General features: G+C 31.4%; 1 protein-coding gene across 12 annotated transcripts in view; it reads left to right on the top strand.

Moving 5' to 3' along the window:
• Positions 1 to 14,339, top strand: part of LOC143085386 (putative phosphorylase b kinase regulatory subunit alpha) — a 75,344-nt gene that overhangs the window by 4,771 nt on the left and 56,234 nt on the right. For 11 of the 12 annotated variants that reach the window (XM_076261697.1, XM_076261687.1, XM_076261686.1 and 8 more), the window contains exons 3-15: positions 38 to 254; positions 1,109 to 1,191; positions 2,286 to 2,366; positions 5,237 to 5,335; positions 5,971 to 6,012; positions 6,748 to 6,852; positions 8,527 to 8,580; positions 9,766 to 9,888; positions 10,656 to 10,751; positions 11,466 to 11,573; positions 12,019 to 12,097; positions 12,618 to 12,752; positions 13,299 to 13,408. In XM_076261697.1, coding sequence (XP_076117812.1) covers positions 38 to 254; positions 1,109 to 1,191; positions 2,286 to 2,366; positions 5,237 to 5,335; positions 5,971 to 6,012; positions 6,748 to 6,852; positions 8,527 to 8,580; positions 9,766 to 9,888; positions 10,656 to 10,751; positions 11,466 to 11,573; positions 12,019 to 12,097; positions 12,618 to 12,752; positions 13,299 to 13,408 — 1,332 coding nt within the window. Of the gene's footprint in view, positions 1 to 37; positions 255 to 1,108; positions 1,192 to 2,285; positions 2,367 to 5,236; positions 5,336 to 5,970; positions 6,013 to 6,747; positions 6,853 to 8,526; positions 8,581 to 9,765; positions 9,889 to 10,655; positions 10,752 to 11,465; positions 11,574 to 12,018; positions 12,098 to 12,617; positions 12,753 to 13,298; positions 13,409 to 13,895; positions 14,041 to 14,339 lie in introns of all 12 variants that reach the window. The other variant, XM_076261688.1, reaches the window with a different exon arrangement.

The following is a 14,339-nucleotide window of genomic DNA, read 5'->3' on the forward strand; positions in this document are numbered from 1 at the left end:
ATAATGAATACACAGTAGTTAATTTTTACTTTTGCAGTCAGTGGTAAAGTTAATGAGAGGACTTTTAAGATGTATGATGATGCAAGTGAACAAACTTGAGAAATTTAAATATAGCCAGAACAAAACGGATGCTCTCCATGCCAAGTATTGTAGTTTGACTGGTAAAACTGTTGTAGGAGATACACAATGGGGACATCTTCAGATAGATGCTACTTCCTTATACCTACTGATGCTGGCACAGATTACAGCTTCAGGTAGTAGACACACACAACTAATAAACAAATATTTGGATCTATTTATCAAATAAAGCATTAAAAAAATACTTGTTTTTAGAGGGTTGCACAAAGAAATAGTTATATAACTCATCTTTCTTGAGGTCGTCATCATAGAAAAGCATATAGATAGAATCTTTGTAAGAAAAAAGAAAACAAAATGTACATGGCATACAGGAGTTTTAAAAAATAATGATGATGTTCAATATCCATGGTACAACTGGATAACATTCTATGAAAAGTTAAAAATGATGAAATAATTTTACAAATGCTTCCAGTGGTTGTTTTCAATAAATTTTATTTTGTGTTTGAAGGAATTAAGATATGTAGTATAATTGTATTGTGTTAACTACAGAACAGAAAAACTATCAGATATTTTTTATGCCCCATATATGGGCATTATGCGTTTGAAGTCCAATCTACTTGAATCTTAGTACACATGTTCCCTATGATATGATCTTTCTAATGTTAATGCCAAATTAGAGATTTTTCCACATTTTCACGGTCCATTGAACATAGAAAATGATAGTGCGGATGGGGCATCCGTGTACTTTGGACACATTCTTGTTTATATTATGTTTGCAGTTGCATATTGATTACATGAGGATGGATATACATGTCTATGAGACAGCATGACCTATTAACAAATAGAAAATAAAAGGACATCTTTATATCTTGAAATTTTTCAACTTAAAATAACAATGACAGATATTCATAACTTTTAATACAATGTAGAAGAATTGCAATTGATTTTCATCCAATTAGTTTTAGTGTCAATTTAATTCATGACTCTTTATCAAAGATTTTTTTTTAAATGATAATTTTGTCTATTGTAGGTTTACAAATTGTTTACACACTTGATGAAGTATCTTTCGTACAGAACCTTGTATTTTATATAGAATCTGCATATAGAACTCCAGTGAGTGAATTACTTAAGTACTGTAATATCTGAAATACATTTTGTAGATGTTTGTAAGCATTATAATTAGGAATCACTGATTCAAGGTAGAATGTGAGATCTTATACAAGTGAATTGCAAAAATTGTGATGGAAAATCTAACATAACGAATGGGAGTTTTTAATAATGCAATCCTTATACTGTCACATTTTTCACATTGATAAAAACGTTGCAATCCAAAAGTTTTTGAATTTACAGTACATTGCACTATATAAGTTATTTACAGTGTCTCAATTGATAGTGCTTTACAGTATTTAAAAAAATACATGACAATATATATCTCAAATTACATAATAGTAAATTGTTTGAACTAAAATATATGATTTTGGATAGAACAACCACAGATATTCATTTTGGTTGGAGCACGCAGCACATGTTTCTAACTTTATTAACTGTAATTTGGAGTCCAACAACAATTACAAAGTAAATGCAACAATGGAAAAAAAAGTCTTTATGGTTGCTGTTTAATTGGCATATATTCAGCATATCCTCATAAATATATTATGAGATGTGAACTCTATATTTTTTTATACGACCGCTAAAATTAAAAAAATATTGGTCGTATCTTGCTATCACGTTGTCGTCCAAAGACAGATGGTTTCCTGATAATAACTTTAGTATAAGTAAATAGAAATCAAGGTTTATAACCTCTAAAGGAAGGGTTGGATTGAATTTTGGGGTTATGGTTCCAACTGTTTAGGAATTAGGGGCCAAAAAAGTTGCCCAAATAAGAATTTTTGGGTCAATTCGCAACAGCAAAGTGTATTGCACTTAAGCAAAAAATGGAATATAAATTCAAATCATATAACCAATTTGAAGTTCTTTGACTACAGTTATTCTGTGTCAGAAACCTATTATGTGTCAAAAATATAATTACAATCCAAATTCAGACCTGTATCAAGCATGAATTTCCATTTTGGCCCCAAGTTTTCAGGTTTGGACATCTGCGGTCATATCCAGCTGCGCTCAGCAAAGCAATTTATTTGCATATATACATAAAGAAAATGAACTGTACATGTAGTCCATGTCTCAGTATAGATTTTTTTCAATTTCAGGATTATGGTATATGGGAGAGAGGAGATAAAACCAATCATGGATATCCAGAATTAAATTCCAGTTCAATAGGAATGGCTAAGGTAGTATTGATTTTTGTTCTTCTATCCAAGACAGGAGGTATTTAATGGTCCATTATACTTCCATCAAAGGCTGGAGGTATTTAATGGTCCATTATACTCCCATTAAAGGCTGGAGGTATTTAATGGTCCATTATACTCCCATTAAAGGCTGGAGGTATTTAATGGTCCATTATACTTCCATCAAAGGCTGGAGGTATTTAATGATCCATTATACTTCCATCAAAGGCTGGAGGTATTTAATGGTCCATTATACTCCCATTAAAGGCTGGAGGTATTTTTAAAATGGTCCATTATATTCCCATTAAAGGCTGAAGGTATTTAATGGTCCTTTATACTTCCATCAAAGGCTGGAGGTATTTAATGGTCAGTTATACTCCCATTAAAGGCTGGCGGTATTTAATGGTTCATTATACTACCATTAAAGGCTGAAGGTATTGAATGGTCCTTTAAACTCCCATTAAAGGCTGGTGGTATTTAATGGTCCATTATACTCCCATTAAAGGCTGGAGGTATTGAATGGTCCATTATACTCCCATTAAAGGCTGGAGGTATTTAATGGTCCATTATACTTCCATCAAAGGCTGGAGGTATTTAATGGTCCATTATACTCCCATTAAAGGCTGGAGGTATTTAATGGTCCATTACACTCCCATTAAAGGCTGGAGTATTTAATGGTCCATTACACTCCCATTAAAGGCTGGAGATATTTAATGGTCCATTACACTTCCATTAAAGGCTGGAGGTATTTAATGGTCCATTATACTTCCATTAAAGACTGAAAATATTTAATGGTCCATTACACTCCCATTAAAGGCTGGAGGTATTTAATGGTCCATTATACTTCCATTAAAGGCTGGAGGTATTTAATGGTCCATTATACTCCCATTAAAGGCTGGAGGTATTTAATGGTCCATTACACTCCCATTAAAGGCTGGAGATATTTAATGGTCCATTATACTCCCATTAAAGGCTGGAGGTATTGAATGGTCCATTATACTCCCATAAAAGGCTGGAGGTATTGAATGGTCCATTATACTCCCATAAAAGGCTGCAGGTATTTAATGGTTCATTATAATCCCATAAAAGGCTGCAGGTATTTCATGGTCCATTATACTTCCATCAAAGGCTGGAGGTCCATTATACTTCCATTAAAGATTGGAAATATTTAATGGTCCATTATCCTCCCATTAAAGGCTGGAGTTATTTAATGGTCCATTAATTCGTCTGTTCACACTTTGTACGATAACTAAATTTCTCTTTAACCAATTCTTACTTCACTTAAGCACAACATAAGAATTGAGAACAAAGAGCTCCCTTATTTAAAACTTTTCAAACCTTATAGATACATTTATAATGTTTTAGACTTATGAATGCCTGTAGAAGTTACCCGGTTCTCAGGGGTCAAAATTAGCAATGGTCTGGTGGTCCAAGACCAGTAGAATTTGAATCACTATCTGGGTTTGTTTTCAAAAAAATTACCTGCAAAATCAATTACACATTACTGGGGTTACAACATATTACAATTGGTCAAATTAATTAATCTCAGGTGAGCGTCCTTCACAACAATACAAAATGTGGAAATTTTTGAAAGGAGTTATGCCCTTCAAAATAATTGTAATAAGTGACATTCAAAAGGAAGATCGGAATAAAGTTTTTGAAATTGCCAAAAGGATTGTGATGATGTGTGTTGTAAATGTGCACTTGTGGTTCCCAATTAATGATTTAATATCAGTTATATGTTTTGAGAGTGTTAAATGTGTTAATATTTATATATAGTTTCTGTGACTTATTAATGCACAGAAAGCGTATGTTACATTTTTAGTTCTTAACTATATTATCAGTGCCGTTTGGTAAATATTCTAAGTACGGATCCAAAAATACACAAGAAGCAAAAGCTTAAGTTAATCTATGCTTTATTTTAATAGTTTTACCTATTTTCTTACGAAGAAAGAATCATTTTGAGTTGAGGACTACCATGTTTTTGTCAGCTTTTGACGTTTCATTTCTGTTCCGGCTTAGAATATTTACTTCCGGTAATTTGAAATAAATACTAGTGCAAAGGTCAAATTCCTCAGTCTTTGCTGTTTACATTTTGGCAATTGCAAAGATCCCGGGTGGTTCCTTTAGAGGTAAGAAGCAGTGCATTAGCTGTATGCCTTGCATGGTCTAAATTATTTACTATACACATATCGTTCGGCAATTCCTTATTCTAGTTCCAAAAAACACATGCGAAATATTATTATTGAGATCAGCTCCGCCTATTTATGGAAATTTACATGACAAATTATTTATAGACAAGTATCTTGAGAATACTTTGGGAATTACATGTTAAATATATTACAATAGTCTATTCTGTACATTGTTGAATTGTGCCGTAATAAATATATTATTTTACTACAAATTATTCATTTACGCTACCTTTATTCCCGTAGAGAACATAGGCCTGATGAAAAGACAGACAACACTGTAGTTAAACAATTTAAAGAGTTTCCTTCATATATATTTGCTAAAAACTATACAAAAACATAGCAAAAAGCAGAAATTACAACAATGTGGAAGACAATGTTGACATTTTTCTGTCCTTGATCCTGATATTGATAAAGAAAATCATTGAGATTATCAAAGCTTTTATCAAAATCAGGATCAATAGTCTCTTTTTCTTGTTAAATGTATGTAAAAAAAAAAGCATGAAAATGAAAGTAAGCATCTATCATTTATATTAGTTTTTGTCAAATGAATGAGATTTTAACCAGTAGATTTGGAGCTGCACCAGTAGATTTTTCAGTCCATTGGTCTAGCTGACCAATAAACAAAAAGCTTAAATTCGACCCCTGGGTACTCATGTTTAATTTTTGAATTTTGAATTTCAGGCTGCCTTGGAAGCTATTAATGAATTAGATCTGTTTGGATCTAGAGGAGGGCCTCATTCTGTGGTACATGTACTTCCTGATGAGGCTCAACAGTGCCAGGTATGTTCTGATAAAGCCTGTTTGGACTGTTTGTAGTCAGAAAGTGATGAGGTTTAGTATTTTACTATGTAAAGCCAATAATGTATATCCTGTGTCAGTAGATTGCAGTAACATCATGTCCTTTCATTTATTCAATCTCATTTTAAAATTATTTTTAATGAACAAAAGATCTCACAGGTTATGTTGGTACAAAAATGTTTGCTTTTTAAAATCACAATACTTAAGTTCTAATATTAACTGTTTAATTTACTGTGTTCTATTTCATTTTACTAACAAAATTCATGTGATAACTTCAGATACCTATACGGTGTTGGGATCAATACAAGATCATTTGTATGAAAACATTAATACATGGGAGATGTCATCTTACAGCAGGTTATCATAAGGTTGAGGGTGTCAAACTAGAACAGTGTGGTCAACCTTTTAAAGTGTAGATCTGTTTTATTCATACGTATGCTTAATTTGTCTTGTGTATAAAATTGCCATGTGCATAGAAAAATGTCAAAACATACATCTTTTTCTATCTCTACTTTGAAATAACAACAGTTTGAATTATCCTGAATCTCTCTTGTTAGTAAGTAAAATGAAGATTTTTACATTTGTAGCTGTTTAACTTTTATGAATATCTATTACAGGCCATTCTTCACTCAATGTTACCCAGAGAATCAAATTCCAAAGTAAGTACCCTTAGACAGATTGGTCTATACAGTAATTGTTACTATATATAGCAGAGGTAATTGAAATAACGTATCATTGCTGAAAAATAATTGCAGAGGTAAATTTTATATAAAGTAAAATGACTTAAGGTGGTACCCAACACTTTAACTAAAATTAATTTTGCTCGTTTAATTTTCATAAAATTTTGACAAAGTATTTACTTTGACCCTTTGACAAAAATATAAAAATTTCAAAAAATTTGAACCAACCGTTTTATCAGAAAAATTACACTGGTTATATAGCAGCTTGACAAACACTTATTTTGATCATTGAGAAGCTTAATATTCCCTTACCAACACAACGTATTTAAAACGTTTAGCTGATTTTACAGAGTTATCTCCCAGTAGTGTTAGGTACCACCTTAAGCTGTTTCATGTGAAAATGTCTAATTATAGCAAAAAAGAAAATTGCAAAAGAGTATGATTTAGGTTCTTTTGTGTTATGTGGTATACAAGTTTTGTTTTTTCAGAGTTTAGTATGACGTTCATTATCACTGAACTAGTATACATTTTTGTTTAGGGGCCAGCTGAGGTAAGCCTCTAGGTGCGGGAGTTTCTCTCACTGTATTGAAGACCCATTGGTGGCATTCGGCTGTTATTTGCTCTTTGGTGGGATTGTTGTCTCTTTGACACACTCCCCATTTCCATTCTCAATTTTATTGTAGTACAACTGACTATTTTCTGTACATTTTGTAGGAAATAGATGCAGCTTTGTTGTCCATATTAAGTTTTCCAGCATTTGCAGTAGATGATACTCGAATAATTGAGGAAACCAAGAACATGATTAAAGAAAAATTACAGGTTGGTTTCTTAACATTTTGGTACAGATATGTAAATTTTTTAAATATTTATGTCATGAAAATTGAGAATATAGCAAAACAAATAATTCTTATTTGTCTTTTCATGTTAAATACTAGTGATAAAAGATAGCAAACATTTCTTATGTTAAATACTAGTGATAAAAGATAGCAAACATTTCTTATGTTAAATACTAGTGATAAAAGATAGCAAACATTTCTTATCTTTTCTTTTTTGTTGCTCTAAATAGGATGTTAGTAGTGAGTGATGAACACAAGATACAGTGTACAAACTTATAAATCATAGAATCAAAAAATTATAAACAATTCAACATTATAGTGTTCCAAATACTGTAACATACAATTACTAATGCCTTTTAAGGAAAGATAGAAAAATGAGGTGTTTTAATGTGAAGAATCACTATTTTATCACATCATATCAGTCTGCATCGTTAACCACAAGTCCAATGGCCCAGAATATTGAAATTTTATTCCCAATAGCAAATATTTGCAAAACATTGTTTAAACACATAAAAAAAAGGGCCCAAATATTGGTCTTCGGACTAGTAGTAGGCTGTCATATAAAATGAGACCATGTGTTAAATGACACATAATATTTATACCCCCGCTTTAAAAAAGGGGGGGTATACTGTTTTACCTCTGTCTGTCAGTCCGTCTGTCCATCAGTCCGTCCGTCCATCAGTCCGTCCGTCCATCAGTCCGTCCGTCAGTCAGTCCGTCCCATGAAACTTTCGTCACATTTTTCTCAGGAACTACACATCCACCCTTTCTGTAATTTGGTATCAACATTTATATATGTCAGCCACACCGTGTGATGCGTTTTCAGATTCATCACTTGACAACTTCCTGTTTACCGAACACTTGTCTGATTTTACACATGATAGCCAAGTTGAAAATTTTCGTCACATTTTTCTCAAGAACTACAATACAAGGATTTCTGAAATTTAATTTCAGGATTTATATAAGTCAGCTATACCGTGTGATGCGTTTTCAGATTCATCACTCGACAACTTCCTGTTTACCGAACACTTGTATGATTTTACACATGATAGCCAAGTTGAAAATTTTCGTCACATTTTTCTCAGGAACTACAATACAAGGATTTCTGAAATTTGGTTTCAGGATTTATATAAGTCAGCTATACCGTGTGATGCGTTTTCAGATTCATCACTCGACTACTTCCTGTTTACCGAACACTTGTATGATTTTACACATGATAACCAAGTTAAAAATTTTCGTCACATTTTTCTCAGGAACTACAATACAAGGATTTCTGAAATTTGGTTTCAGGATTTTTATAAGTCAGCTATACCGTGTGATGCGTTTTCAGATTCATCACTCGACTACTTCCTGTTTACCGAACACTTGTATGATTTTACACATGATAACCAAGTTAAAAATTTTCGTCACATTTTTCTCAGGAACTACAATACAAGGATTTCTGAAATTTGGTTTCAGGATTTTTATAAGTCAGCTATACCGTGTGATGCATTTTCAGATTCATCACTCGACAACTTCCTGTTTACCGAACACTTGCATATTTTTACACTATTAATATTATCCACATGCGGCGGGGGTATCATCAGTGAGCAGTAGCTCGCAGTTTCACTTGTTTTAGAAGCATAGTATTAGTTTCCTTTTCTTTGTTAATAAATAGGGAAAGTATGGTTGTGCTAGATTTCTTAGAGATGGTCACTGGACGGCAAAAGAGGTAAGCTTTACTTAGAACATGAAATTGTATAGCATTATATTTGCTAATCTTTACATAAATGTATGTATGTACACGAGCCAATATCTTATGTTATCAGAGACTAGATGTACATATTCACATTGAACATTGAAGTGTTTCCTTTACCTCAAATTGTCATGAAAGACACATTTGGTTTCCGGACAATAACTTAAGTTAAAGTGAATGGATCTCTATGAAATTTAATAAGAAGGTTCAATACCACAAAAGGAAGGTTGGGATTGATTTTGGGGATGATGGTCCCAATTGTTTAAAAATTAGGGGCCAAAAAGGGGCCCAAAACAAGCATTTTTCTACTTTCAGGAAAATAACTTGTGTATAAGTATTTCAATTGCTCTGAAATTGTACCACAATGTTAAATACCACAAGTAGAAGGTTTGGATTCATTTTGGGGGTGATGGTGCCAACAGTTTTGGAATTAAGAGCCAAAAAGGGGCCAAAAACAAGTATTTTTCTAGTTTCCAGACAATAACTTGTGTTTAAGTGTATGGATCTCTCTGAAATTGTACTACAAGATTTCATACTACTAAGGAAAATACTGGGATATAGGGTGGTAGTAATTGCTCTATAGGTGGGAATCTAAAACTTTGGGGGTTCCAATTTTTTCTTCTTCAAAATATTTTAAAATTTCAAATATTTGAAATGTTTCAAGAAGAAATCTTTAATTGCACAGTAGTAGTATTGCTCAATAAATTTGTAAGATCTTGACATTTATTTTGTGTCAGAAACCTATAGTATGTAAAAAATTTGATCACGATCCAAGTTCAGACAGTGTTAAGCTTGAATATTGTGTCCAAATTTGCCCAAACTGTTCAAGGTTCAAACTGTTCAATGAAGCATTTTATTTCAGATTTTTTTTGATCAGTCTCAACCTTCTATATATGTTATGCATAATCATCAAATACGACATGTTTTTCAATATTAAGATTGAACACAAATGCGGCCACTTCCTTTTTTAGAGAAAAATCATCTAGAAATTAGCCCAAAGTGCTAAAATTGTGAATGTTTCAGTAATTTTGCATAGCTTGATCTTGCATTTTATGATTGTCAAGAAATTACAATAATGAATGAACACACTGATTTCTGACTTAATATTAGTGTATTGTGGTTGGATAACAAAATACATGTTTTTGGTGTATTAATTTTCAGGATAGAAACCGCTTACACTATGAACCATGGGAACTACAAGTGTTTGAACACATTGAATGTCAGTGGCCTATGTTCTTTGCATACCTATTACTTGATGCAGCCTTCTTTAATAACAAAGAGGAGGTAAGCAAGATTTTTGTATAAGTAAATACATTAAAAGTCTATCAAAGTCATAAATACAAGATTGAAATTTTTTATAAATTTCTAGTTGAAATGAAAAATTGTTTTTTTGTTGGTTTAAAGTATTTTTAATATTGTACTAATAAAAAAAAGGTTTGTTTCTATAAAAATTTTGATAGAACAATGAAATCCAAAAGGTATTTTCCCACCAAAATTTGAGATTTTTGGGTAAGGGTCATTTTTTGCCTCAAATATTTAAAAGTTTATTGTTTCAGAAGAAAAAAATATCTTATTTAGTTAAAATCACTCAAGTTTATCTCATATTAACTCAGTAATATTTAGAAACCAAGTAGGTAAAAAGTAGAGATTTTGTTGAAAGATTACAAAATTAACTGGATTTTAACCGAAATTTAGGCATAGAAAATATTTTGGGCAAGCTCAGACAGACAAACTAGATATATATTCAAGTCAGATATGTAAATTATAATACCGGTAACTAATATTATGATAAAAGATCTTTTTTGTTTCCAGTCCAGAAAATCAATGGCAATTGAGGTGTTTTCTTTGAATTTTTCTGGAAAAGGAAATTGTGCACCATTTGTGATGTCATTAAAAGAACACCATTATGAAGATTTTCTTCAAAAAGACCCAATTTCTGTCTAATCATTGGATTATCTTTGATATTCATTTTATCTTTAAGCTAGAAATAGGAGCTATATTAAGACATTACTGAACCTTCTCCTTAAAAAACATGTCATAACTGTTTACAGGTCCAGTTATATTCCAAGCTGATGGATACTGTGATAATTAAATCTGAAGAAGGCATTCCATATGTACCAGAAATGTATGTTGTACCAAATGAAAAGGTAATCAAATAAGTCAATAGAAGAAAGGTTTGTTTTTTGTGATTGTTTCAATACCAGTCTGCTTGCTTACATTCCTAATTTGTTCATATATTTATAATATAAAAAAGAAGATGTGGTATGTTTGCCAATTAGACAACTCTTCACAAGAAACCAAATGACACAGACATTAACAACTGTAAGTAACTGTACTGCCTTCAACAATAAGCAAGGCCCATGCCACATAGTCATCTATAAAATGCCCTATTGACACATGTAAAACAAGAAAATGAAGCTATTAATATAAGCATATTTGACTTCCAATTTAAATACCTAAATTATCTGTTGAACTGTCATCGAAGAACAGGTAATGCTAAGTGCTATGCTCCTGAAAACTATGTATAGTTTATATTGTAAAACCTCAGAATATATTTACCATATATATAATTAACACTTTATAAATACCATGCTTTTTTATGCCCCATTTATGGGCATTATATTTTCTGGTCTGTGTGTCCGTCCGTCCGTCCTGCTTCAGGTTAAAGTTTTTGGTCGAGGTAGTTTTTGTTGAAGTTGAAGTCCAATCAAGATGGGGCATCCATGTACTTGGGACACATTCTTGTTCTTATAGACATTATTTATCTTTTAGGAAAACCTTTGATTTTTGATAATTGCAAAATAAATCAATTCTTACGATAATAATAAATCTTAAAAGACCTCAATATTTTTATGCTGCAGGTTGAACTTGAGAAGAAAAAGCCCCAAAGTCAAGAAAGACATGCCATTGGAAAACTACCACAATTATGGGGAGAATCACTTTATATACTTGCTAAACTAATTACAGAGGTATGTATATTTTCACTCATTATATTAAGTATTTCTTCACCATAGTAGAGTAGCTCTGTCAACTCTTGTTAAATTAGTTTTATGATAATTATATTGTTATAACAAGAAATATGTCAGTTGTTGTTGACAGAGGATTTTAAAAGTGCCTGTCAATGCAACTAATAAAAAAACACTGCTCCCTTGATAAATTGCCCTTGTTAAACACACAATGTTTTCCCCTACTATATACCTGTCCTGTTTTTTTTGTACATAATAATTTCAGCTTAATGATGCCAACCAGGTATTAAAATTGTTATCCACCAAAATGTGACAAAATCCATGAATCAACCAGTATGTTTTAAATTAGTATTGTTTCAGGGTTTCCTATCCCCGGGAGAATTAGATCCATTGAACAGAAGACTGGTGTCTGTACCTAAACCTTTGTTTTAAATTTGTATTGTTTCAGGGTTTCCTATCACCAGGAGAACTAGATCCATTGAACAGAAGATTGGTGTCTGAACCTAAACCTGATATTGTTGTACAAGGTTAGTGTATAATTAAATATACATGAATTATTTTATAACTATGTAATGTTGAAGATGTACTTGTTTTATCCAACATTATTAAGAGTTCAGAATAGAAGAAATTGCTTTTCACCTACTTGTTTATTATGTATTTGTTGTTGCATATGTATAATCATGTATAATTAGAGGTAAGATCTTAGAGGATAACAATTTGGCAACTCTTTTAAGTTGGTTGATATTAACATTGTAAGTTGGTCAAATCCATTGTTCAGGTTAGAATTTCTTCTTTTAATCTATTATTATGCCCCCAATGTAGGAAACAGGATCATTAAGTTTGCAAAATCTTGCAAGCAAATAAAATGTGTAAAGCTACAAAAATAAACACAGTAGAATATATAAATCCACACTAAACAAATTAGGGCATGATGATAGCTTTACAAACATGAAATATACTTTAAGCTAAGCTGAATTATTTAATATTTTTTACAAGAACCCCTTTTTCTATGTTAATCTATTCATTTCCAATCTTATTTGTTTCCAGTTGTAGTATTAGCAGAAGATAACTGGATGCAGGATAAGTTAGAGGAACATGGAATAAGTGTCCAGACAGTGGCACAGGTTAATCCCATACATGTCTATCCTGCTAGAGTCTTAACTCAGATCTACTCTTTACTAGGTATGTAGTTTGATCTTAGAAATGTTAACATGTACAATTGGGTGATCGTAACTGAAAGAGAACATCCAATCAAATTTAAGTCCCTGGTATAATGTATACAGGTTTAACTTCACATATGTTATATTGTTTGCAGATGTCAATCTAAATTACAATGCTTAAGCAATCTTTTATACAAACAAAGCAAGCAATCCAACCAAAGTCATATTCTACAAGAATTAGGAAATAAGCTCTATGTTATAGCTTCATGATTCCTATAGATCTATGGTTTGCTATATAGTAAGTGAGCAACTCTACAGATTATACATGTCTATCCTGAGAGATTTCTAGATCTGTAAACAGGTATTTTGTCAGCAGAGGACAAATCAACAGTATCCACCTCTTTTTGTTAAATAAAATACCAAATATGGAAGACACAGTTTAGAACACTGCAAAAAATGTTTGAACTCAGGATCTCATATTATATAAACTATCAACCTGAAAAAAAGTGTAAATTAAATTTACTTTTGAATCAGTTAAAATTAAATTAATTTAAATCATCAATTGTAGGTAAAAATAAGAAGTTAGGATTAACTGGTAGACCTTCTAGTGAAGTTGGTCTGTTGGCTACAAGTAAATTATATGTGATGAATGAACAGATGTTAGCCTTTATACCACAGGTATGCTATTATATGATATTACTTACATTGGTTCAAATGTTATGACATAGAATTGATTGGAAAATTGAGAGAAAAAAAATACATAATATTATATTGAAACCAGAACCGTTAAAATAGATAACTATGTCTATTTTATTGTCAATGTGTAATTGTATTTCATCAGTGTTCTGTTGTCATAAGCTTGATAAAATCAAGATTTTCTCTCTAAATATTATTGAAAATAAAACAGAATTTAGTTTTATTTTTATTTTCAAAATTAAAATTATAGTATGTAAAAGAAAAAATATTGTAAGGGACATTAATGTGTTTTATATATTTATATACTTTATTGATTAAACTCTGATATTCAATCTGTTCATGATATTTAACATGATTAGAATTTCAACCTTCACTTAACCTTGTAATTTAAATTTGACAAAATATTAATTGAAAGATATAAATAGATAATATTAATTGAAAGATATAAATAGATAATATTAATTTTCAGTTTGTTGATGAGACTCAGTTTTATCTTCCATGTGACATTGATTTACGTTGTGACGCATTCAAGACAGACGTAGATATCTTATCTGTGCACTGGAGAATGGTCGGAAGACCACTCTTTATTATGCCAGTATCTTCAAAATTGCTAGGTTTGAAACACCCACCAATTACATTTGGATTTTCTATATTATATTTAAAGCATTTGAAGCTTTGTTTTATTGCAGAGAATGCAAACTTATTATTTGATTGAAGTATATATAATTTTTATTGCATTTTGTAGTGCATAGATCAGTCCCCTTGTTAAAATGATTTTTTTCTCCATATATATATCATCGATCTACCTGCCTGAAATTCAGTGGTTGTCTTTGGTTCATGTTTTTCATATGTGTTTTTCTTAAAGTCTACTGTTATAAATTAGTCTGTTAGTTTTCTCTTTTGTTTCACATGT

The sequence above is a fragment of the Mytilus galloprovincialis genome, chromosome 8 (genome assembly GCF_965363235.1).
Source record: "Mytilus galloprovincialis chromosome 8, xbMytGall1.hap1.1, whole genome shotgun sequence".
Classification (NCBI taxonomy): domain Eukaryota; kingdom Metazoa; phylum Mollusca; class Bivalvia; order Mytilida; family Mytilidae; genus Mytilus; species Mytilus galloprovincialis.